The sequence below is a fragment of the Scyliorhinus canicula genome, chromosome 16 (assembly GCF_902713615.1).
Source record: "Scyliorhinus canicula chromosome 16, sScyCan1.1, whole genome shotgun sequence".
In the NCBI taxonomy this organism is placed as follows: domain Eukaryota; kingdom Metazoa; phylum Chordata; class Chondrichthyes; order Carcharhiniformes; family Scyliorhinidae; genus Scyliorhinus; species Scyliorhinus canicula.
Window position 1 is genome coordinate 31955925 of NC_052161.1, and position 26688 is coordinate 31982612.

The 26688-nt window shown below is 46.4% G+C and overlaps 1 protein-coding gene across 2 annotated transcripts in view; it reads left to right on the top strand.

Annotated features, from left to right (window-relative positions):
* Positions 1-26688, top strand: part of LOC119950753 — a 354917-nt gene that overhangs the window by 130462 nt on the left and 197767 nt on the right. For both annotated transcript variants that reach the window (XM_038773466.1, XM_038773467.1), the window contains 2 exons: positions 5687-5794; positions 21340-21450. In XM_038773466.1, coding sequence (XP_038629394.1) covers positions 5687-5794; positions 21340-21450 — 219 coding nt within the window. The remainder of the gene's footprint in view (positions 1-5686; positions 5795-21339; positions 21451-26688) is intronic.

Genomic DNA, 26688 nt, shown 5'->3' on the forward strand with positions numbered 1-26688 from the left:
CCTTCTTTATCTCCAATCACGCAAAACCCATCACAGGTCAAAACCCACTTTTACATACAGTCAGCAAACACAGGGGTACTTGCCAGCCTCTGAATAAAGAATTCCTTTCAAAGATTGTTTGGAGAGTGGGAGATCCTTCTGTCAGGAAATAGCCTGCAGATTCTTGTCTGTGTCAGACTACTACTCAACCTGATAGCCTTGTGCAGAAGCTGCTGTTCTGTTCACAGCCAAATCTAAACTGACTGAACTCAAAACCTGACTACTTCAGCCCTGGCTCCTCCCTTTAATTACATCATCTCTATCCCACTAACTGGTCATGACCAACTTACTAAGGCTAACCACAACCCCTCAATTCTAAACTCCAGGAAATCTTTTTCTATAAGTAAAATTCCATTTGCCCTATTTAGGTAAACACTATACATGGTTAGAATGAATAATGATCTTACTTTGACAACATCTTAATTACTATCTGCAGCTAGAGTGTCCGTCTTTCTTTTAAACCAGAATTTAAAAAAAAAGATTACTGCACCAGATACATATAATGCAAAATTACACCAATTTCTTACATACATCACACGGTGTCTCTGGACTAGACTCAGCTTACTGTTCCCCAACTTAAGCGGCAAAGTACATTCCAAGTAAGAGGCCAGAAGAAAAACCACAACAGCAGGAGCTCAGATGGGGCCTTTAGACCGGGAGACATTGTTCACATCTATAACTTCAGAGACGGCCTGATTTGGATTCCGGCTGTCGTAGTAGAGAAAACGGGGCCTGTATAATATTAGGTCAAACCAGAGAGGTGAGCTTAAGGAAGTGTGTAGACCACCTCAGAAGCAGGGAACCCTAAGGAAATAACTCCTGGAGAAACAGTACCCTCAAAGTCCTTCACTCCAGCTTACAGACATAGGATGCAATTCATCCTGGACCCAAGAGCCAGTCAGCAAGACGGCGAAGACTCAGGCTCCGAAATGGAAATAGAGGTGACAGAACCCTGGGCGGAAGTTACCATCGAGGAAAAGCTCCCAGCAATGGCCCTTCAACCAACGCTCATTGTGTAAGAGACGATCCCCCACCTGTTATATGCCCTCCACCCAGTCCTCCTTGCCAGTAGTGACATGGTCACATGCGAAGAAGCAGAGAAGGCCCAATTGTCATAGGAGCAGGGAAAGTACTTGGACTTGAGCAGGGGTGGGTGGGGAGGAGGGGGGGGGGGGTGCAGAGGGATGTGATAACCCCCATGAGGACCCCAGGGGATTAATAATAGATTTCCCAATGGGGCTTGTGAGGCATAAGTTCTTCTGGTAACAGACGGAGGTCCGTCCAGCTGGGACTCGTTAATTTAGCCATTTAAATGGCACTCCGAACCTGGACCGGCTAATCTGGTAGACTTGGGCTGGGGCTTGCTGTTGTATGCCATGTCAGGGGCTTTACTTTTTGAGTCACAAATAAATGAAGTTAACTTCAAGGTCAGGTCTCCTGGATTATGACAAAGATGATGTCAAGCCAGTTGCGTCAGAAAGCAGGTAGGCAGCCTATCACAGTGAAGTTTTTGTACACAGCAAAGCACTAACATCTTTCACTTTCCAATTTTAGGACAGCAAAATAAATGATTAGAATTAAATTAAGATACAAGCTTAAAAAATGAAAAACGGAACAAAAGTGTATTTCTTTCATCATAAAGGCTAATGTTGACATTCCTCAATCATAAAATGAGCTTTTCAGAATCATCAAAAGTGTTTATAAGGTTCATACTCTGTTCAAAACTCAGTTATGCCTCATTCAACAAGTTTTACCCTTTGAAGGGGTTTTTGTTACAATGAGAATAACAGTGTACAAGAAGGTTCTTGTCAATTCCGTTGATTTTCATAGTTGCAGCCTAGGGGGTGGGGTCCCTGTGCACCCTGTGGGGAATCGCCAAATCACTGTTGGATTTTCATGTTATTCTGTGCATATGTGGACTCCAGAAGTTACTGTCAGTTTCTTGAATGATTCCGGGGGCCCTCACAGTTTTGATGTTATCACTATCATGAAATCTGGGTCATTGTGTGAAAACAGAAACTTGTTCCACAAGGTAAACCATAGCGGAAAATAAGAGAACTACAAACATTGGCCAATGGAATAAGGTTTGATTAGAGATTTTGGAAACAGACGAATGTTAGTTGGGTTGATTAGGCAGATACTTTCTCAGTTAAGATTATTTTTAATTCCGCTGAACTCATCACTCTCGAGGGAGTGCAGCGAAAGTTTGCCAGACTGATTCAGGGATGGCGGGACTGTCATATGAGGAGAGATTGACTAGGTTGGGATTGTTCTCGCTGACGTTCAGAGGAATAAGGAGGGATCTCACAGAGACTTATAAAATTCTGACAGGACTAGACAGGGTAGATGCAGGGAAGATGTTACCAATGATGGGTGTGTCCAGAACCAGGGGTCACAGCCTGAGGATTCAGGGTAAACTATTTCAGACAGAGATAAGGAGACATTTCTTCACACAAAAAGTGGTAAGCCTATGGAATTCATTACCACAGGATGTAGTTGATGCTAAAACTTTGAATATATTCAAGAGGTGGTTGGATATAGCACTTGGGAAGAATGGGATCAAAGGCTATGGGGAGAAAGCAGGATTAGGCTATTGAGTTGGATGTTCAGCCATGATTGTGATGAATGGCGGAGGAGGCTCGAAGGGCCAAAAGGCCTCCTCCTGCTCCTATCTTCTATGTATCTATGTATCACATTTCCTGTACACTGATCAAGAAGAGTTGGTTAGGGATTGGTTTCCAAATCACCAGGACTGCTGACTATCCATATATAATAAAAGCAAAATACTGCAGATGCTGGAAATCTGAACAGTAAATGTTGATTATGCAGCTAATTAACAGATCGTACACATAACCCAGGGTTACTTCTTCCAAATATGCCCACGTTTTGGGACTATATTGGCACCTTTGATGCCCAGTAACCACTCAGCACCTTCTCATCACATACTATTTCATTATTGATGGGCCAGGGCAACAGTATCCAGTTGGAAACTTGCAACTATAGAACGCTTCTCTCCCGCTTTAACTTCCATTATTGGTACAGGCCTCCTGATGAATGACTGCTTGTTTTTTCTGTCTCTGAGTTAGATGTTCACAATCTATGAAACGTTGATATGGTGTACGTACATTTTGCCTCACATCAGTAGTAAGCGCACTGCTCAATTGTTACCAACACAGCTCTGTTAATGGTGACGTGCATATAGAACTGCAACTGGCATTGATATCCTTATAATGTTGAATTATGGGTGACAACCACTGTGTGTTTTGGAAGCTGTCAGCATTGTGCACAATAAAAGCAGCTGAAGCCACCAGACACGTGAGGGACTGGGTAAACCATAACTGCTACTTCCACCATTTCTCATTCCCAACAAGCCAGACGATGAGGGAATACAAGACAGAACTCCCTGTTTCGCACAGGAACACCCAAAAAGGCCACTTGATGTCGGGAGAGTAGGTCTGAGAATGACCTCTCTTCTCTTGCCAAGGGACAGTCTGCTTCACAGGCATTCCTACACGCCTGACATTTTTAGTATTCGCTGTGACTGGACCCAGGAGTCTTGGTCGTACAGACTTACAATTCTTTTGACATTCAGTTTCATGAAGAAATACAATCTTTGGGCACTACTAACACACATGCACAGAGATTCTGGTTGTTTAAATCGGTGGCAGGCTTTCAGGTCACATGTTAAATATTTTAAATAGACCGAAAGTTCCTAATAGGGGGAAAAAATTCTCACATCTGTAAATGTGTCCGTGCAATTAAGGAAGTTTGTTGTTGAAATGTTTATGTACATTTGTGCTGGTGAATGGTTGGTAGATGAGTCAAAGATTCCATCTGTGCTTTATTATGTAGCTTTTTTAAAAAAATAAATTGGCGAGTATTTTCCACCTCGTGCATGGTCACAGAATCTGTACCCTCCAGTTTTTTTTTGTTACATAATTCAAAAGGTTGAAATACTCTCAAAGAAATGAAACCTATGATTGGCATAATTTTAGTGTTTCCCATTTATTTGCATGCTCTAATTTAGATCATACATTCGCAAGTGCCAGGAAACATTGTTCGTAAAATATGTTTCCATTTTTATCCTGCACTGAAACTCATTAATAAATGCTTCAGTAATGATGTGGGAATGCGGAATTTCTGTATGTCCCAGACTCTTTCTGGAGCTGTGGATTGCACCAGTGGTGAACGTGTCCCACCCGTGGTTCAAATATAGCTGCAATTAATTTAAATGTTCACCCTCTTGTGAAAACATTAACTTTGCAGATTACTCATACGCGGATCCTAATAATCAACTTTTGGGGCTTGCAATTAACATTCCAGTCCATGTATCAGCATTTCACCCTTGTTTTTATTGAACGGACATGATATGACCCTAATTGGAATGTTCCAAATAACTTCCTGTCTCCACAGCTGTCCTTCTAAGGACTCTATACAGGGTAGTGGTGGTCAGATTGCTCCTGTAAACAGGAAGATAAGTCATCTGATACCATTTTCAGGCCATGACTGCCTGCTGAAGGGAATAGGAATTGGCTACTTCTGTTGTTTACTTACAGGCCAGAACTGTTTTACTTCTCCAGAAGGAGGAGTTGTGTTATTCAAGTATCAATTCCTTTTGTTTGTATTCCAAATTCTTCACTTACATGGAGTTGAAGTGGATCTTCAATGACTCTTCATCCTCTCGGTGCTTGTGCCATGTTAGCTTGATGCAAATGAGCCCCAAGGCCCAATATTGGAGCAGCCTTGGGTTGTACCACTTAGGTGCAGGCTCCAAACAACATTCCAGAATTTCTACCCCTTATTATGGCAATGGGGCAATGGTTTAAACATTGCTGACTGAGCAGTAAAACTTTATTGCAAAAAAGTTACCTGGTAGAAATGCAATAATTCCTACTTGGGTAAAATTGATACCACATTCAAACACATCGCATCCTGCCTCCTGAGTTTAATGAAGTTATTTTGCACATTATACGATCTGCGCTCTTAGTAATGTCCTCAAGCAGTGCTGTTTAACATTCAAGAGACCACGACTCTTCCATGTATATAGACTGCACCTATTTATTTTTCATCCCTCGCATCACCTTTCTAAAGTCCCCATATGCGCGACTCTCTAAATGAGAGGTTAGGCACATAAGCACAAATTCACAAACCCTTCTAAATGTCACTGAAAAATATTTCTGTATGTGTTTGTGTATTTGAGCAATGTGGGCAGAATTGTAACCGGATTTTCCCTCAGTGGGTAAGGAGAGGGGAACAGAGGATGCCAACCAATGATGAAAAACTGGCAGTGTGGCTAACTTTCCGCTCCTTAACAAAACAAGGCTGAGGCCAGTTGTGGTATCACACTGCCAGACCAGTTGAGAGCATATATATTCTTATTTGCTAATTTGGCACCGTGAGTGTAACGGTCTTTTTGAAAACATTAGTTGAACAGAAGAAAATGTACTTCAGTACAGAACAAAGTATTGAGACTTGGACCATACTTATATTACATTTCTAAATGGTTCACCACCTGGTGCATGAGTTGAATTTTTCAATTACATGTTAAGTAATATGGAGAATAATACTGGATAACTTAGTGAAGCAATTTGTATCATTGTTAGTTCTGTAAAATCACAAGATATTTCTGTTTTTCTTTCTGTAATAGTGTACCATCACCTTGTGAAAATCAGGATTTACACCCTCTTTTTGTCGTTACTCCTCATATCGTTCCAATTGAGGCCATACACTCATCCTCTGAGCAAATTACAAAAAGGTACTGATCTCATAACTATCGTCTTTCATCTACTGTATTACCTGTGTAATCAAAAGGATGTATAAATGATTTGGTGAAAAAAGAAATACTTGCATTTTTATCGCACCTTTTATGACCTCAGCACATTTCGAAGTACATCTGAAGTGTGGTCACTTGTCTTTTGCAGTTAGAGATATGCAGAGGTGACTCTCATCAAATTCTGTGTGAACAGGGTTTAATTACTTTTTTAAAATCACCTCTGTTACTTAAACCTGTTGTTCCTGATCCTCCACAACACAGCATGTTAAGCCACTGGATGCTGTTGAAGTTCTCCAGAATCAGCTTGAGCAGCCTCCATTAAGGTATCAATGTACAATATGTAGAATTTTTTAACTTGAAGCTGATTAAACTGTTCAGTCACTCTGGCTCTTGAAAGTCTTGTCCCTAATTCCCTTTGTTTAAGGGACTGACAAGTGACCATAGAATTGGGCATAGTGCCTTATTTATCCTTTATTTGTTTCAATTCTTCTTTCTTTGATAATGCACATGTGCAAGTCCCAACTCTCCATACTTTTGAGAGAATTCATAATTTTTTTGAGATCGAGGCTTTTGATAACATGCATCGGAAACAAAGAGCAAATCCTATACATGCCCCGTGTAAAACATTCTTAAGATCTAACTCCAATCATTAAAAATTTTGTTTTGAATTAAAATATTATGCACATGTAGTAACGAAAAGAGGCACAAGATCTAATTGCCTATTTACAGCAGACAAAGTAACAGGACAATCACAGCTCCAAAACAAAACTAATTCTTTTAAAATCATTTTGAAATCATATACAGTGCTTTTATTCCTTGCTTTTCGTAACTCACTGGAAGAGATGTTGTTCATTGGAATTTCAAGCAAATTTTTCACTTTCACAGATTTCAAATCAGGTTATTTTTCAAACATTAATTGATTAGAAAATCTCATTTGATGTACTGGAAAAGAATGACCAGTATACCAAGATGTTCAACATCTCCATTCAAATTGACTAAAGGAATTGAGCGTCATGTACGAGTTGAACCAGTCACAAGGTTTGAGTTGATTTTCCACAGCATCAATGAACGGAATTGTCAGACAGTGTGAGCCTTTTTCCTCGGATGGTGATGGCTAGCATGAGGGGACATAGCTTTAAATTGAGGGGAGATAGATATAGGACAGATGTCAGAGGTAGGTTCTTTACTCCGAGAGTAGTAAGGGCGTGGAATGCCCTGCCTGCAACAGTAGTGGACTCGCCAACATTAAGAGCATTGAAATAGTCATTGGATAAACATATGGATGATAATGGAATTGTGTAGATGGGCTTTAGATTGGTTTCACAGGTCGGTGCAACATCGAGGGCCGAAGGGCCTGTACTGCACTGTATTGTTCTATTCTATAAATGTCTGCAGCTATCAGCTTACTTTCAGTTTCTTGTTTTCTGTAACCACACCCGCAGGCTTGACTAACACAAACAGGGAACAGTCAACAGACTCATGCAATCAAACCCGGAACAATTGAATATTGTTCCCAATCCCAATGGCCGACGGTGGGAATGGAGGAAAACGCTGCCGCCGATGGTGCGCCGGTGATGGTGCGCCACCGAGGACTACGCAGCTGGGGAAGTTGAGAATTTACCCTAAGATTACTACCTACTAAGCCATTGCCGTGGACATGTCGCCGGAGCTGTGTCCCATCCCCTGCATGTTCGGATGTTGGCTGTTGCATGTGTGGTGTTGCCTCCCGCAGTGTTCAAGCACAGTCTTCAGGCATCAAGGTGTGTTTGGGATGCTAGGCAATGATCCCCACATGCCCACCCACCCATTGGAATCCACTTGTGTAAACTGCTCACTTAACCACAAGCCAATTCTCGATTAGCAATAAATAGCCTTCAGCTGCATGGCCAGAAGCCTCGGCGGTCATTGGGGTTATGGACGGTTGGTGGGGCAGACAGGCAAGGCCAAGGGGTGCCGTGGAATGGGTACACACAATCCAGGCTTTGGCATGGTGGTGCCACATGCAGTTGCCCCCTGGTTGGCCCCCCAGCACCTTCCCCCTCCCCCCATGGCGGCCCACCCCTGCAGAGGGTCCCCCAATCCAAGACGAGAGTCTCCCACCCCCCGCCGAGCACTGGTGTCGCAAGCTGGTGGCAAGCCCAGCGCCCCCGGGCTCTTTGCCTGTGAGAAAAGATGGCTACTCACCTCCTAGGGTCCCCGCAGCAATCCTTCCGCCAGGTTCACGTTTTTCAAAAGGATTACTAATTGGCACCAGCATGGCCACTTGCTGGGGAGGCCAATGAATGACGGGGGGACCATTGGATCTGGGTGGCTCCCATTAATTGGGCTGAAGTGATGTTAATTGGATTCTCGTCTACGGGAGTGGGCCGGTTGTATTGCAAATTGTTTGACACCTGGCGCGATTCTCGTTTTCGGTATCTGCCGCTATTCACCGGTCTCATTTCGCTCGAGTGAGAGTGCAATGAGGCTGGAGAATCGCGCCCCCAATCTTCAGTTTAGATACCAACATCAGTTTGTAGCCTGGAGGGCCAAAGGGCCTGTGCTACACTGTATTGGTCTATTCTATTCCAGTTTTGGACTTTTGTTTTCACCAGCCCCAATCTGGACCTTTTCATTGTTGTTCTTCTCAATTGTCTCTGTATTTTCCTTTGCTGTTTAACCCACCTAATGCGTTGAAAGGACTACCTTCCATGTAAAACTTTTCACCTTTTTTTTCATCTTCTGACAGAAACATGCAATGCATTATCTGTTATGCTCATGAATCCACTCCCCATCGAAATTGCAATGAAGCGACTGAAGTTCAGCTGGAGCACCACTGGCCTTCTGCTAGAGTTACACAAGCTCCCCTCCCCCGACAGAATTGCTGCCGAAAAGCTTCAACAAAATGCCTTGAGAGTGGGACTTTATATCCCACTGTAAAAGCATTCTTTCCTTTCAAATGACCTCGTTGTGCTCTGATGTTACCCCATTGAGTTCTAAACTTCCTGCCAGCTGTTCTGAAGACAACCATGTGAAAAGCTCAACAGCTGGAATGGATTGCTGAGCGTACTTCGTTTCAATCAAGAAGTGCACAACCCCAATTGAGCCTTGGTTTTTCTCAGGCTGTATGCTTTGGTCCCAACAGGCCATGTAACTCTCAGTGTCTCCTTTTGTCTTTCACAGCCTCGTGGTCTACTTTTCCCTTTGCCCCCTGTGGAACTACTTGTAGTTTCCCTGCATTCTACAACTCAGATTGAGCATGGATTCGAGCTTTTATTCCAGCTATTTCACACAATGCGCAAAATTTAATGGCCTCCCTGGAGGCAAGTTCCAATAACTCACCAAGTAATAATTTGTGTGTGTGTGTATGTGGGGTGGGGGTTGATTGGGAGGGAAGGTGTGGGATGGGGTCCTTGCTGCCTTCTATCCTCCCTCTGATTAAGTCCAGCTGTGAATGACATCTATTCAGGGTTATGAGTTTCAGCCATGGGTCTCAATATGACTGAACAAGCTGATTCTTGACCCGCAGATCTTTGGACACGAGGGCCAGGACCATGAGGTAGTGGGAACTGAAGTGCAGGATGTGCTTCCTTTTCTTACCTTCACTAGTGCCACTCTGCCTCATCATTAAGACATTGTGAATCAAATCGTGATGCAGCTTAATGGACAGGTTGTCACCATTTTGAATGATTGGTCATTAATTTCAATGTTGTCGTGCTTCAAGGAGAGTGTCTTTGAAATGTTTTCTTTGTCCTCCCCGGAACGGTGATGTTTTGAGAGCTGGGCAAACAGGACCTGATGGGAGAGATGTTTTCAGCCACCCAGACAGTATCCAGTGCATTGAAGTTGACTCTGCAGGTGTTTTGCCTGAATGATGGTGGAGCTGGCTTCAGGAAGGACACGAGCCTTTTGTGTGATAGTCCTCCCGTTGAGTCTGATGGAATTTCTCCAGCACTGTGTTTTGCACGTACACAGTCGAGGTGTCATTGCAGGTGACGATAAATGCTTTGTGCATTCGGACTTCTGTTGACTTGCTGAGGTCTTTGTTGTGAATCACTGGCTGTTTCAAGAAGGCTGAGTTGGTGCAGCTGATCCGGTGCTCAATCTCCTTGTCAATTGTGGCCTCTTGAGAGAGGTGGGTACCCAAGATATGGGAAGTGCTCAACATTTTCCACCAATGTCAGGCAGGGGACCTTCCATATGGGCAGCACAGCAAGCTTACCCTGTCAGGTTTGCTTACGGCCTTTTTGGGGGGAAGGTTCCTCCTTCAATGGCACTAAGTACCTGATTGAGGGGCTGGCAGGGAAGTGGCTGCCCACAAAAATCCACCCCTGCCCTTTCCATCGATCATTCGCCACCCCATCACCTCACCGATAATCCCGCCTTGTGACTCTCATCCTTCCCTCGCTTACCTTTTTCCCGGGATCTAATGATAATCCCTGGTGAAAGTCCACGTGTATTACTGGCAGCACGTAAACATCTCTCCTTGATGTTCAATGGTATTACCATGGTTGAATCCATTTTGGCAAAATCCTGGGGGGGGGGGGTTAGAATTGACCAGAAACTGAACTGGACCAGCCGTATAAATACTACTCCAATAACACTTAAGAAGTCGACTCCATCCAGGACAACACAGCCTGCTTGATTGGCATCCAATACACCTACATAAACATTCACTCACTTCATCATCATAGTGGCAGCAGTGTGTACCACTTGTGTGTACTGCAAGATACATTGCATCAACTCACCGTGGCTCCTCTGACAGCACACTCCAAACCCATAACTGTTACCACTTTGAAGAACAAGGGAACACCACCACACAACTTCCTGACTTGGAACGATATTGCCATTCCTTCACTGTCACTGAGTCAAACTGAAACTCGCTTCTCAGCAACACTGTGGTTGTGTCCACAGCATACAGACTTGCTGTGGTTCCCAAGGGCATTTAAGGATGGGCAATGAGTGCTAACCTTGTCAGTGATGCCCACATCCCATGAAAGAATAAAATAAAGCAGCCACCACTCCCAGTGGCACTGCCATTAATGGAGAGTTGCTGGCATGTAATCGGCTGGCAGCTCTTGGGGGTGGGACATGTAGGAATTGAATGTTCCTCGTGGACCCGGGGGCAGGGATCCTGCTGCCAATTAAGGATGTAATTCCCTCAGGGCTTCCAGAGATCGGATTGGTAAGTGTGTCATCAATTTTGGTTGTGGATGACGGGCCCCACCACCCCCCCTTAACGGACGCCCTATATTGATCCAATGTGCTGTGCCAACACACTGGGCAATGGAAGCAATTTGGTCTTACCCTCTGGCTAGAGAGCTAGTGAGAGCCTTGTGTCACCTCTTTTCAGGATGCCTGTCACATTAAGTGCCAATCAGATACTTAACTGGGCAGCAGTGGGCCTTCCTGCTGACCAATCAGGAGCCAGCAGCACTTCATTGATCGACGTGCCAGGGAGCAGTCGGTGGCTGGTGCCAATAGTGGCTGCTGCCCACCAGAGACTTAAGATCGAGGAGGGACCCGGGCACAGATGAGTGAAGGCAGAAGGGGACATGGGCATTGATTTTGTGGAGGGAGAGGATGTGTACACGTGGGATGACTCTCATTGGGGTCCTCCCTTAGCAATGCCGGGTCCGTCTATCAGGCACTGAGTAACTTTGAATGAGTGACCCTCCCCACCCTACCCAGAGAATGCTGGCAGCCCTGAGGGTTTCCTGTTTGGGCTCCCCACATGACGCGTTGCCCCACTTGTTGCTGGGTGAATATCGTGGTGTGAGGCCCTTAAGTAGACACTAATTGCCACTGAAGACCTCAATTGGTGATGGGATGGGAAGGCTGTCTACAAGCCTTCCTGCCAGGGACTTAATCAGGGCAGTGACGGAGTCCCCACCTACCCATCCACCTGATTAAATGACCCCTGCCACCAACACGCCTATGGAGGAGATATTAAATACAGCTGGATAGTGACAGAGTAACAATGAAGCACAAATTCAAGCTAGAACTTTAATCAGACATTTTATGATGTTCGAAACTGCTCAGTTAATAATGTACTTTTGAAGGAGTGTCCCACAAATAGTAATGAGATAAATGATCAGCCAGTCTGTTTTAGGATGCCAGACATACCCTTTTGATCTTCTTCATTTGACAGTGTTAGGGGACCTTCTACATCCACCTGAGAAGACAGTCAGCGTTCTCTCAGTTTTAACATCATATCTGAAAGAGTTTACGACTAACAAGTGTTGAACATAGAATATGGAAAACTCTGCTGAAAACGTCTGTTGAAGCAGAATCCATTTTTCTCATAAAAGGCAATTAGATAGTTGTTTCTGAAATGAATTTGGGAGCAAGGGAAATTAAATGTGACCCGTGTGGAGAAGTATTGATGCAGTTTGGATGAATTGAATTATCTGTTTCTGTGCTGAAACAATCGACGATTTTATCTCTCTCTTGCACACAAGTTAAAAAAATATGTATTTTCAAAATTTAAAAAAATAAATATATTTATGACTATAACACACAAGAGAAATTCAATATTTGTCACCATGGAAGCATAGAAATTTATAGCATAGATGGAGGTCATGAGGTTCATTATATCTGTTCTGCCTCTTTGCTGCAGAAATCCTAAACTAATGACATTGCCTGTATTTTCCAGGTTGAAAGGGCAATTGTAATTGTAACAAGTGCCTGTAGAGTATAATGAGCAGACAACAGACTCCAGATTTGCTGTAAGCTGTGCATTGTACTCAGCCACATGTAGCTCCCTGGAGATCATTTAATATTAATATTTAATATGAGAGAATGATTAAGAGCAATAACTCTGCTTATGCTTAGACAAGTCCATATGCTTTGAAAAGTTGCATATTAAATCATTTATGTCAATACCTCCCATTATTATCCTCAGTTTAGTTTGGAAACACATGGATGTGTTGTGTTCATGGTATTAGCTTCAGGGAGGATCTCTGATGGGAGGATCTCTGAAAGGGAGATCTCTGTCTGGGGGTCTCTGATATGGGAGTCCCTGATGAGGGATCGCTGGAGGCCTCTGTTGCGAGTCTGATGTGGATTCTCTTTTGGGGGTCTCTGATGGGGGAGTCTGATGGGTTCTCCGATTTGGAGGTCTTTGTTGGAGCCTCTGATCGGGGGGGGGGTCTGATGGGGGCTGGTCGGGGGAGTTCGGAGTATTCTTACGCAGGTGAGCTGTGGGGGTGTTTACCTATTAGAGGATGCCACTACTTTTCAGCCAGAGAGGCAGGATTAGCAGGGGAGGGGAGCCCGCCATCAGACCTCGGTATTGGGCCATCCACTCAAAATGGCGGCCTGATATTGGGATTCTGACGGAATCGAACACTTCCCCACCATGCATAAATTTCCATGACAAGGGACAGGGAATCGCTCTTGGGTGCCAGTCCTCGTGCCATCGCAGACCAGGAGCAATTCTACCCTGGCAGGAGAAATTAGACTCCCGGATGGGGAATCCAGCCCAAGATGTCAAATGAATTGAAAATTTGCAAATGGGAACGAAACAAACTAATAATTGGCAACAAAGGGTTATGTGCTAAAGGCCTAAAGGAAGAAATTTTAATTGCAACGCCTGATGTAATGTAACAACTGTTCTAAAATCCTTTCATTCTTTATAGTTCCAGCTGTGCTATCATATCTGCCTGTGTCAGCTGTGAGATTCGAACGTGTTGACTATATTGTTCACAGGAATCCCGAGAAGGCTTAAACGTACAGATTTATTCTGTCAAAGAAAACCAAGGCCACAACGCGGCGTGCTGCTCATCAGTCCCAGTCCCGCAGCCCCAGTTCCAATCCTGACCAGCTTTTAACTGTCCAGTTCAATGAGCCCCAGCTGTTAGGCCTCCGCCCTTCAGCAGGGGAGCTCGTATTCCACGGATCCCATGAGGAGATCAATTGGGTCGTTCCCGTGGGCCTTGTGAGGATCATTACAGTGGCAGAAATGTTTGAGACTGCTGAGCACATGGTAAACACTGATACATGGGCCGGAATTCTCTGGCTGTTGGGATTCTCTGTTCCCGCTGGCAGCACAATCCCGTCCACGGGTTCCCCGAGGGCGTGGGGTGGTTTCAATAGGAAATCCCAATGACTAGGGGCGGGAGTAGAGTATCCTGTCACCAGTAAATGGCGTGCTGTTGAGAAACACAGGCCTGAGGGACAGGAAAATCCAACCCTATATATTTACCACTGTTACCTATTGGAGCACACCTATTGTAACATAATGATTTAACACCAGCCAGTATTTTTACCGCTATCATGATTAAAGCTGCAATGATGAATATTCCAAATTGTTATTTATACTTTTGAACTTTTTTTTTTAATAATCATTTTATTGAGGTATTTCTTTGGCATTGTAACAGCAGCAAGATAAACAATGTACATTAAAAATATTAACATAGTACAAATACTACCTCCCTCTCCCACAGGTCCCACCATTACTTAACCCCTTAATCTACGCTAGCCTTCTGCTGACGATTAATTCTCTGCGAAGAAGTCGATGAATGGTTGCCACCTCCAGGTGAACCCTAACAGTGACCCTCTCATGTGAACTTGATTTTCTCCAAGCAGAGGAAGCCAGCTATGTCCGATAACCTGGGGCGGAATTCTCCAACCCCCGAGATTCGGCGGGGGCGGGAATCGCGCTGCGCCGGTTGGCGGGCCCCCCGCGGCGATTCTCTGGCCCACGATGGGCCACAGTCCCGCCGATTATAGGCCTTTCCCGCCGGCGTGGTTTATACCACCTCTGGTACTGGCGGGATTGGCGGCGCGGGCGGGCTCCGGGGTTCTGGGGGGGAGGCGCAGGCCGATCTGACCTCGGGGGGTGCCCCCACTGTGGCCTGGCCCGCGATTGTGGCCCACCGATCAGCAGGCGACCCTGCACCGTGGGGGCACTCTTTTTCTTCCGCCCCCGCCATGGCCTTCACCATGGCTGGGGCGGAAGAGACCCCTCCCAGGCGCATGCGCCGGACGTACACCGGCCGGCGAAGGCCTTTCGGCCCCGGCTGGTGGGCGCCAAAGGCCGTTCGTGCCGGCCGACGGAGTGGGAACCACTCTGGCGTGGGCCTGGGCCCTAAAGGTGCGGAGAATTCTGTACCTTTGGGGAGGCCTGACGCCGGAGTGGTTCACGCCACTCTGTCCCGCCGGGACCCCCCGCCTCGCCCGGTAGGAGAGAATCCCAGCCCAGGTCTCCGATTTTGGGGGCTTCGAGTCCCTCCATGCTCGTAATATCCGCCTCCGGGCTACCAGGGAAGCCAGGACATCTGCCTCTTTTTCCTCCTGGATTCCTGGATCCTGCAACACCCTGAAAATTGCCACTCCTGGACTCAATGCCACCCTTGTATTTAATACCTTGGTCATGACGTCGGTGTGGTAAACCACTGTTCGTATATATTATATGTATTGTGGTAAACTGTTACTGTACTACATGTATTGTGGTAAACCACTGCCTGATGGCTCCGCCTCCCCTTGGGCTCGGTATAAAGGTGGCTGATCCCTGCCCTTGCCCCAGTTTGGGATCAGAGGCCAGGAGGCTTTCTGTTTAGCTTATTAAACCCTCAGTTTCGTTCACTACTCGTCTTGTGTTCATTGATGGCACATCAATTTAATAAGCTAAACGTTTAAGATGAATTCATCACTCAAGCCTGATCCCAGATCGCCTGCAGCTGGACCTCCTAACCATGGCTCTATTAGCCGCCCAGTAATAATTGCTGAAATTCGGCAGCGCCAGCAGACCCTTCCCCCGACTCCGCGCAAGCATCGCCCTCTTCACTCACGGGGACTTGCCCCCCCCACACAAAGCCCACAATATCTTTATTGACCCACTTCAAAAAGGACCGCGGGATGAAGATGGGGAGACGTTGGAAAACGAATAGGAATCTCGGGAGGACCGTCATTTTTACCGTTTGAACTCTGCCCGCCTGAGACAACGGGAGCGCATCCCATTTCCGGAAATCCTCCTTCATCTGATCCAGCAACCGGGCCAAGTTCAATTTATGTAGCCTGTCCCAATCCCTCGCCACTTGGATACCTAGGTACCTGAATCTTTCCCCTACCACTCTGAACGGCAGTTCCCCCAGTCGCCTCTCCTGACCCCTCGCCTTTGCCACAAACATCTCGCTCTTCCCCATATTAAGCTTGTACCCCAAAAACTGGCTGAATTCCCCTAAGATTCCCATCCCCTCCATTGGATTGGCCACACCAAATTGCCCCTTAATTGGTTAAAAATGAATTGGGTACTCTAAATTTAAAAAAATACTTTCAACTAAATAAGTACAAGTACAAAGCAGCCCACTTGGATTGCTACCCTGTCCACATACATTCACCCCCTCCACCACCGGCAAACATTCACTCCCTGCACCGCACACAAATAGTGGCCGAAGTGTGTACCATCTATAAGATGCACTGAAGGAACTCATCAAGGTTCCTTAGGCAACATATTCCAAACCCATGACCACTATCATCTAGAAGTACTAGAGCAGCAGATACCTAGGGGCCCCGCCACCTGGAGGTTCACCCCTAAACAATTCACCACCCTGTTTGGAAATGTATCACTGTTCCTTCACTGCCGCTGGGCAATATCCTGGAACTCCCTCCCTACCAGCACTATGGGTGTAGGGACTGCAACGATTCAAGAAGGCAGCTCACCACCACCTTCTGAAGGTCACCTAGGGATGGCAATAAATGCTGACCTAACCATTGATGCCCACACCCTGTAAATGAATGAATAAAAACTTAACTATGCGCGATCAAGCCATTTACTTTGTTGTAAATGTTTTGCGCAGTCAGAAACAGAGGGGAGGACTCCCCGATGCCAGCTACTGGTAGCGTAGTTCCTGGTGTGGCAGAGAATTACCCAGCGGGCAAAAATCGGGATTGGTGCTCAGGTCCCCTGCCAGCGGTGCAGCGAGTTACATGCCCCACACTGGCGGGAGGATGAAAATGGGTCATGAGGATCCATTTTAATCGGATTAACGGGCTGGAAGCACAATTCTTCACACTTCCGTGATGCTCTGACCCTCTCGACTGGGATTGACGAGGGTATGAATTGGTGCAATAACTTGTAAGTGTGGCCCTTATGAGGTGGACCCCATGGTGGGTCAAGGGTCTAAGCATATAGTGTAGGTGCTCCCAAAGTCCAAAGATCCATCAGAGGGCTCCCTCACCACACAATACAAATCCTGCCCACCCACCTCTTAGCCCCCCTTCAGACTCCCCCCCCCCCATATCAGAGATCCCCATATTAAAGACCCTCATATTAGAGCCCCCCATATCAGAGGTCCCACATTTACAAATCCTGCCCACCCACTTCTTAGCCCCTCTTCGGACCCCCCATATCAGAGATCCCCATATTAGAGACCCTCATATTAGAGGCCCCCATATCAGAGATCCTGCATTTATCAGAGACCCCCCCCCATATCAGAGACCCCCCATCAGCTACCTCTGCATGGAAGCTAAAGAGTAGTCCAGGCAAAAATAGTGACAAATCACTGCTTTTTGACTTACCAGTCCCTTACATCTGCTGCCTCAGACAGAAGTGTAGAAAGCAGCAACTGTTGCTTCATAGAAAGCCAAAATATATCACAAGGCTTTAAATCCTCTCAGATCCTTTGATCTGCAAAGCTTCTATTTCACTTTCAAAGAGAAATAGCTTTTAGTAGGCTGTTAATGTCAGGGTAATAGCTTCTTGACAGCCATGTGGCTGGATTGTTTACTGTCATTCCCTTTACTCTTGAATGCATCTCAAGTACCATGCTGTGAAGCTAATCACAATGTTTATGAATATTTAGCAATGATGGACAGGTCCTAACCTCATCAAAAGCAGTTGTGCTTTCTGCTGAGAAAAACAGGAAGTGAAATCATCTATCACCTAGCTGTTTATGGGGGTCTCTAATGGGGGCGTCTGAAATGAAGTGCGGGTCTGATATGGGCGTTTCTCTGATATGGGGGGATTCTGATGGGGCGTCTCTGATATGGGAGATCTCTGATGGGGTCTGGTGGGGGTCGGCGTGGGGGGGGGGGTCGGGTCACCCTCATGCATGTATACTGTTGGGGGGGGGAGGGGTGCAAGGGTGACCCAGCAATTCTGTGCTGCGTCACCAATGGTTTTTCTTATCTGTCAGGTTCCGCTGTGCAGTTGGGACCCTCCCTGCTTACGTAATGGACTGCAGTCCAGCAAAATGGCAGTGTCAATCTGGTGGGTGCAGGAGCTGCCCTGACCTACATCCGGAGACGATCTCACCCCGGAAGTAAACTGAATAGTCTCCAGATCAGACATTTACATCTGCCGTTTTTTAAAAACTTCTCAATGTGTTGTTTAAATCTGAACAGCCTTTTGGTTCCTCAGTCACCGCTTGCAATTAACTCCACCATCAAATTCTTCGTTTCAGTTTTCTTAGATAGCTGCTTGTGTGTCTCAGATACATTTATTGTTCTGGGTGCGGTCTACTGGGGCTGCTGTTTATCTGCAGCTTCTTCCTGTACACACATTTCTTTACACATAGATATGACATGACAAAATAGCAGCGTGGACTTTCAGTTGCTGAGCAGAAATCCCTCGGAGCCATTTTTCAGGAAGTGAAAACTTATTTTTCCCAAATTATTCCACCTAACGCTGATCAGCGAGAGCATGAAGGAAACAGGAGTCGGGTAAGTAAAGGGTTCAACCACTTCAAAAGGCACAGAAAAGATAGGTCTGGAAGAAAACAATATCTTTAAAAGAATGGCAGCGTATAACTGGAAGAACAAGTAGAAGTGTTAAATTTATTTATTTATTTTTTTAAATTTGGACTGCCCAATTCATTATTTCCAATTATGGGGCAAGTTAGCGTGGCCAATCCACCTAGCCTGCCCATCTTTGGGTTGTGGAGGCTAAACCCACGCAAAAAAGAGGAGAATGTGCAAACTTCACACGGACAGTGACCCAAAACCAGGATCGAACCTGGGACCTCGGTGCTGTGAGGCAGCTGTGCTAATCACTGCGCCACCATGCTGCCAGAAATTTATTTTTTAATTAAATATTGTGTCTCGCTTTTGATTTTATTGCACAACGATAGTCTTGCAGTGAAAAAGCTGTTCATCACAGTTCCCACAGTTTATGCATTGGAACTAATTTCAGAAGACTTCATCCTAGTAGCAGTTGAAATAGACAGATTTTTAATCAGTAAGGGAATCAAGGGTTATGGGGATAAGGCGGAAAAATGGAGTTGAGGATTAACACATCACATCAGTTGCGATCTCATTGAATGGCGGAGCAGACTTGATGGGCCGAATAGTCCATTTCTGCTCCTATGTTTTATGGTAAGTGTCAATACCGTCAAAACGCCTCAAACACCCATGGACCATCCAGTGTACTACTACGGTACACTGGACAGGAACGTGGCAGGAGGCCAAGGGGTTAGGCTAAAACCAGGGTACTCCGTGTCAAGTCCCATGTTTATTAATGCCCATAGGGCCATGTTGGGGAAACACCAACTCTACCTCAAATATCGTTCCCAAGATCCGAGGGTCAAGACTAGACAGAAGAGACTTTCAGGCCAGGGAGCCCATTGGAACCAGCCTGGGACCGATGGACAGTTGTATGAAAGCTGGTGTACCAATTCCTCAGTCAGTGGAAAATGGATCTAACTGACAGTCCAGGCTTTTTGGCCTGTCCCCACCCCTCCCAAAGTAATTGAAGATTCGAGGGCGATTGAAACTTTTACTGTGTTAGAGCTGCTGAGTTTGCCACTTGTGCTGATCTGGGCTACCCCTCCCATGCCTGCTGCTGTTGTTGGCAACCAAAATACATCCACATTGACACAGGAATATTTAAAAATAGGTGGCGGGATTCTCCGGCCCTCCGCGCTGGAATCGCGGCCGTCGCGGAGGGGCGGAGAATAGCAGTTCATGCAGGAAATCTGGCGAGTTGGCACTTCCGTGATTCTCCACGGACCCGCCAGTCGCCCGTGCGCGATCAATCCGGCGCCGGTCGATTGCCCGCCAGCGTGGTTCACATACAGTCCCACCTGGCGGGACCTCGGCGTTCTGGCTGCGGGGGCCGTCCTGGTGGGGGTCGGGGAGATCCAACTCCGGGGACGGCCTTCACGGTGGCCAGGCCCGCCATCGGAGGCTACCGATCGGTGGGCGTGCTCATTCCATGGGGGGGGGGGGCTATGTTCCTCTGTGCCGGGCCCCTGTAGGGCCCCGCCATGTTGTGGGGGGACCGGCACGGAGACGGCAATCACGTGCATGTGCGGATCCGTGCTGGCTGTCCCGCGCATGCCATGCCAGCCCGCTTTTCGGCACCGGAGCAGCGTGCAGCTCTCCAGCGCCATGCTAGCCCCCTGAACAGCGGTGAATTGCTGGGCCAGGAGGCCTGTTGCCGCCGGCGTACATCACTCCGGTGCTTATCAACACTTGACCGGGATTTCGGAGAATCCCAGTCCAGATCTAGTAGGGATGTTATACCTAAGGTGTCAAGTGCTCTATTCCATAATATTTTAGGTAAGATGCCAGCCATGACTGCAGTAATGTGCGGTAGTTGTATCTGAATGGTGTATCATATCTCTTTGCTGCAAAACGTTTTAATAAAATTCTAATTTCTTATGGCCGTACCAGCCTCCCCGGACAGGTGCCGGAATGTGGCGACTAGGGGCTTTTCACAGTAACTTCATTGAAGCCTACTCGTGACAATAAGCGATTTTCATTTTTTCATTTTTCATGGCTCAATAAAGTATCAGTGGGTGGGATCTGATCAATGGATTTGTCATTTTTCTTCTTTGTTTATAACAGCCATGTTTCCTTGAACTCAGGATAAACTCCCTCCGTATTTTAATGCACAACAGTTCTTGACATTAAAACCAAATTCTGGCATTTTGATGCAAAAGCTCTTCAAAAACTAATCTGTACAAGCTTATCCCATCTGAGATTTGTGCTGTGGAATAGAATCATGCTTTGATGATATTATTGCAGTAGTCGTGAGTCAGGCTAGATTAATGTAATAAAATGGATAAAAAAATATATTAATCTCTGTTGCTAGCATTTAACGGGATTTCAAAATTGGACCGACACTAGGTTGATTTGTACCTGCAGTTGCCTGAGATGAACAAGGTCAGCATTTCCTTTCCAGTGTGAAATGTTACTGTCCCTAGCTAACTGTCTAGTTACTTCCTCCCGTTGGAAGCCAGGCGACAGCTGAAGAAGTTGAGGTCATTCATTTTGAGTATTTGGTAACTGCAATAAGTTGAACCTTAGTCCTGGAACGCTTTATTCTGAAAGTAACATTCTTACTACCATTATGAACCAATTTTTCTTTCTGGTTCTTGTTTTTCAATGATAATTATAATCATAACACAATAATAGACTTCGAATTGCTGCTGTTACAACAGAGACTCAACTCCGCAAGCCACCAGTAGGTTTTTTTTTTTCAAATTTCATTCAGTTTGCCGATTGGAGTTTCCCCAGCTGAATTGTAGGAATGATTTGTAAAAATCTTTGTGGCATCACTTTAAAAGACGCTCATTTAAAAAAAATTACTTCTGTGTTACCAGTACTGCTGTGCCTTGTGATATCAAAGATACGGACAGCTCTGCTCTGCTCGTGGATTTTCCTTCTCTTCCAAAGGGTGATGCACCTCTCCAGGATGAACAATCTACTTTAAGGTACTGCACATTTTTATATATATAAGGGTACAATCCTATTGTTTCTGAAAAAATAAGTCATTCGTCCGTATTTAGTGGCTTAGCCTAACATGTGCTATATTTTTCAAAGCTCTCAGCTGGGTGGCTACTTGTCGTAAAACAAATGAGTGTCAGGTGAATAATTACTTCCTGTCAGTCAGATGACAGATTGGTTTCCGTTCACTACCACCCTGTGATTTTTGAATAATTCATTCAAGGGAAGGAACGGCGATATATTTCCAAGTCAGGAGAGTGAATGACTTGGAGGGGAACTTCTGGGTGGTGGTGTTCCTATGTAACTATTGTCCTGATGGTAGTGGTCATATCTTTGGAAGATGCTGTTAAAGGAGCCTTGGTGAGTTCCTGGAGATCTTGTAGATGGTACACACTGCCTCTACCGAGTTATCAGTGGCGGAGGGAGTGTATGTTTGTGGGCTGCTTTGTCCTGGATGGTGTTGAGCTTTCTGAGGGGAGTCAGGAGGTGAGTTACTCTCCTCAGGATTCCTAGCCTTTGACCTGGTCTTGTAACAATGGTATTTTATAGCTAGTCCAGTTCAGCTTTTGGTCAATGCCCTGGAATATTGAAAGTGGGGAATTCAAGAATGGTAATTCCATTGAATGCTATGGCCTGGTGGTTAGATCTTCTATTGTTGGAGATTTAATCATTGCCTGGCACTTGTGTGGCTCAAGTTTTCACTGCAAAGGAAATTTGAAGCCTTCTAGCCAAATTGAGACATAGACACTGATATCTTCAGCTTTCAGCTGCAATTTGAAAGTGGCACTGCTGTGAATTAAGTCTTGAGTCCAGACCAAATTGAAAACACCATGGACGAGATTCTCGGGCCTCCCCACCGCGTGTTTCTCAGCAGCAGGAGGCAGCCTACTGTTGGCTGCATCCCATTGAATCCACCCCACGCCACCTAGAAACCCGTGGTGGGGGTGCACTGTCGGTGGGATCAGAGATCTCGCAGGTGTGAACAGCTGGAAGATCTCGCCTATGCATGTCATCAGAATTTGGCCACTTTGGATGAACTGATGGACAATCTACTTTGGCTCACATTGATTTTATATTGGTTTGTCAATTCAAATACACGGTCAGGGTCATTTTCCTTTTCTTAGTAATTGAGCCAGTATAATTGGTCATTGGAGAACTCGAGAAAATAGTTTTTCTTGAACATGTATACTTAAATCATTTTGCTTGTAATTTAGTGTGTATATGATGATCTCTGGCAGTGAAAAATAGTGTTTGATTCCCAATACACTTGGAAAATGTGTCCGCATTTTTCCTTTAATTTAGTTAATTCTTCCCGTGTCTGCGTGGGTCTCACCCCCGCAACTAAAAAAGATGTGCAGGGTAGGTCAATTGGCCATGTTAAATTGCCCCTTAATTGGAAAAAAAGAATTGGGTACTCTAAATTTTTTTTTAAAATAGTTAAGGTGGACTGGAGGGCTTCTGACACCAACATTAATTCCAAAGAAATCCAAACTTTTGGTTCTAATCTAAATGCCTGGATGCTGGTAAAGATCACATCAAGCCTACGAGGGTAGCTATGATAATCGCCTTACAGCATGAGGATCACAAATACAAGAGAGATGAGTCATGCCTGAGCTGTGCGGTTTATCCTGTTCTGTATTTTTAGGCCGGAGGGATTGATAATACAAATAAGGTTATCAGTCCAGATGCCGTTGACTACAGATGTCATCACACAAGGGAACACGTTGTGTTTCTAAATGTCGTTATTTGATGCTGCGTTCTAAAATTAACTTTATTGGAACAGCTGCCATGAGGTTTATTGGGAACTTTCATTATAACTTGAATAACTGCTTCCAGTCTGTCTGAAGATATAGGTCTTCTCAAACTAATTCAACCAGATAAAGGGTACACTGCATCCTGATAGGTTACCAAATGAATCACCCTCTTTGCATTCCAATTGTTTTTTGGCTACCAATTACCATTTACCTAAAAAGGCAAATGCTGTGTGCAATCTAGCACGATAGTGTACTGCAGGCACCTCAGAATAAGTCAAAAGAAGTCAGAAAACAGATGTCATGTATTTTTCAGCGAGCTTTCCAAGCCAATACAGTGCTGTGCACCACGAGCAGCGAAAACAGAAAATGCATTCTAACACGAAACACAAAGAAAGCCTTTATTCACAGCGTAAGAACTTGATCATATTTGGATGAAGGGATCTGCGGCTCTAGGAACATAGGACTCAGGAGGCCAATCAATGCTTTGTGTCTGTTCCGCCATTCGGTAAGATCATAGCTGATCTGGCTGTGGTCTCAATTCCACTTTGCCACCTCCCTCCATAACCATTGACCCCTTTGTCTGTAAAAAGTCGATCTAACTCGGGGCAGCACGGTGGCGCAGTGAGTTAGCACTGCGGCCTCACGGTGCCAAGGTCCCAAGTTCGATCCCGGCTAAATTGCCCCTTAATTGGAAAAAATGAATTGGGTACTCTAAATTTAAAAAAAAAGTCAATCTAACTCTGCCGTGAATAAATTCAATGACCCAGCCTCTGCTGCTCTCTGGGGAAGCGAATCCCACAGACAATGACCCTCTGAGGGAATAGATTTCTCTGCATCTCTGTCTTAGATGGTAGACCGCTTATTCTTAAGCTGTGTCCCTTAGGTCCAATCCCTCTTGCAAGGAGAACCATCCTCTCAGTATCTACCCTATCAAGTCCCCTCAGGAACTTGTATATTTCAAGAAGATCGGTCGGGATTCTCAGAGCCCCACTGGGTCGGAGATGCTGGAAATTCCCGCCACGCCGCTCTCACTGACGCCGGGACGTGACCGGAGACCTTTGAATCCCGAATTCCGGCCATCATATCCGGCGGCCGGAGAATCGGTGCCAGTCGGGGGACGTTGAAAGCGGCCCCCGCGCCTATTCTCCGTGATCGACCAAACGAGTGCCCGCCGAATTCTGCTGGTGTGGTTCCAACCTGGCTCCACCCGGCGGGAGCACGGACCCACGGTCGCACTGGCCATCCTGGTGGGGGGGGGGAGGGGGGGGGGGGGAGGGGGGGGATCAGACTCCGGGGGGTCCTCCACGATGGCCAAGCCCGTGATCGGGGGTGGCTGGTGGGGGGGAGGCCTAGAGGCCTACCTTCTTCCGTGCCAAACCACTGTGTCGCTACGCCATATTGCGTGGCGCCGGCGCAGAAACGGCCACCATGTGCATGCGCCGGTGTGTAGCCTTCCGGCATCATGCTGGCCCCCTGTGGGCCCTGAATCGCTGGGCCAAGGGGCACATTGACGCCGGCATGAAACACTCCAATGTTTACACTGGCGTAAACACTTAGCCGGGAATTTGGAGAATCCAAGCCATCATCTCTCATTCTTCTAAACTTCTCATGGGTGGGGCCCACTTGTTCAACCTTTTTTCATAAAATAAGCCCCTCATCCCAGGAATGAGTTGAGTAAACTGTCTCTGAACTGTTTCTAAGGCAATTATGAGCACAATCTAACAGATTGATTGTGCTGGGTTTTGCTTCTAGCTCTGTTGGCTATCTAACCACACTTAGTCACATTTTTGGGCCCTGGAGAGTTTCCCCCCCGGTCAAGCCCCCATTTAAAATTATTTTCATCACTGGGAGTTCAACTTACTGGCCAGACTGGCTCCTCAGAGATCAGGCCACCATTTTGAAATAGTTTTTTAAAAATAAATTTAGAGTACCCAATAATTTTTTCCAATTAAGGGGCAATTTAGCGTGGCCAATCCACCTAACCTGCACATCTTTGGGTTGTGGGGGCGAAACCCACGCGGACACGGGGAGAACGTGCAAACTCCACACAGACAGTGACCCAGGGCCAGGATTCGAACCCGGGTCCTCAGCGCCATAGGCAGCAATGCGAACCACTGTGCCACTGTGCTGCCCCACCATTTTGAAATAGTGCCCTGATCTCTAAGAGGGTGTGTGCTCCCCACCCATGGGCAATATCTCCCCCACACCTGGGCATTACCGCACATGCCCCCAAGTGATGACACCTTGATATGGGGTGGCTAAGGCCCCCCCCCCCCTTCAGGCCTTCCAATGCCCCCTTCCAAGCCCCCTACCCTTCACCCCCCCAAACTTCCAGAGGCTTCTTCATACCTGTCCTGGATCCCTCCACCCCCACTCTTCAAACCCCCCCTCCGTAAGGCCATAACCTTTGGCAGTACCACCATGGCACCTGAGAACCCTGGCACTGCCATTCTGGCACCCTGGCAGTGCTCCTACCAGGTTGGCAGTGCCAACGTTCCAGCCTGGCAGTGTCAAAGTGCCCATGTTCCAGGGGGAAAGCCATGCGGCCATCCTGTCCTGTCCCTGACCATCCAGGGACCTTCGGTGACCCGGGAGACCCCTCCAGGTGACATTCCATCTGGTCCATGCTTGAGTGGACCAGTACTGAATGGCACTCGGTTGGGGACTCGCTGGGGAGACCATTAGATGTCGGGAGACCGGTAGCTCCCGGGTGAGCATGCCTAAGTGGGTTTTAAACCTACTTAGGTGCATGAGACTTGGTCACGCAAATTGTGGACGGGATTCTGATCACGATGACCCATGAGATCTGGGTAGATCTCACAAGGCACATTGGCTGCCGGGAAGCCCACAGGAGGCTTCTCCCGGCACCTCCGACTACATTGTGCTCCCGTTCGGGCGCAATGCGGCTGGTAGATCGCGCCCTCTATATTTTTTCAAATATGGAGACCAAAACTGCCTCACCAGTGCCCTGTACAGCAGCAGTAAAATGGCCCTTTTATGTTCCATTCCCCTTGCAATAAATGGAATGTTTCATTTGCCTTTCTATTCACTTACTGTAAATAACAATCCCTCTAACTGATGGCATGAAAATAAATTAAAGTCGCCATAATTCCAGATGATAATAGGCTGCTTTCCCCATTGAGGGGGAGAGCTGACTGGTGGTGATTTAGCCTGAGGATCACCTCACCTCAGGCAAGGGGCAAGGTTGAGAAGGCGGGGCCTTCATGAATAATCTCAGCCGGTACGGGAATTGAATCCGTGCTGTAGGCCTCGCTTTGCATCACAAACCAGCTGTCCAGCCAACTGAGCTAACCTGGTTTGTGAGGTGGAGCGACATTAACAGCTCAGGTTCAATTCCTGTGCCGGCTGAGGTTATTCATGAAGGCTCCGCCTTCTCACTTCTCAAACTTTGTCTGAGGTGTGGTGACCCTCAGGTTAAATCACCACCGGTCAGCTCTCAAAAGGAGAGAG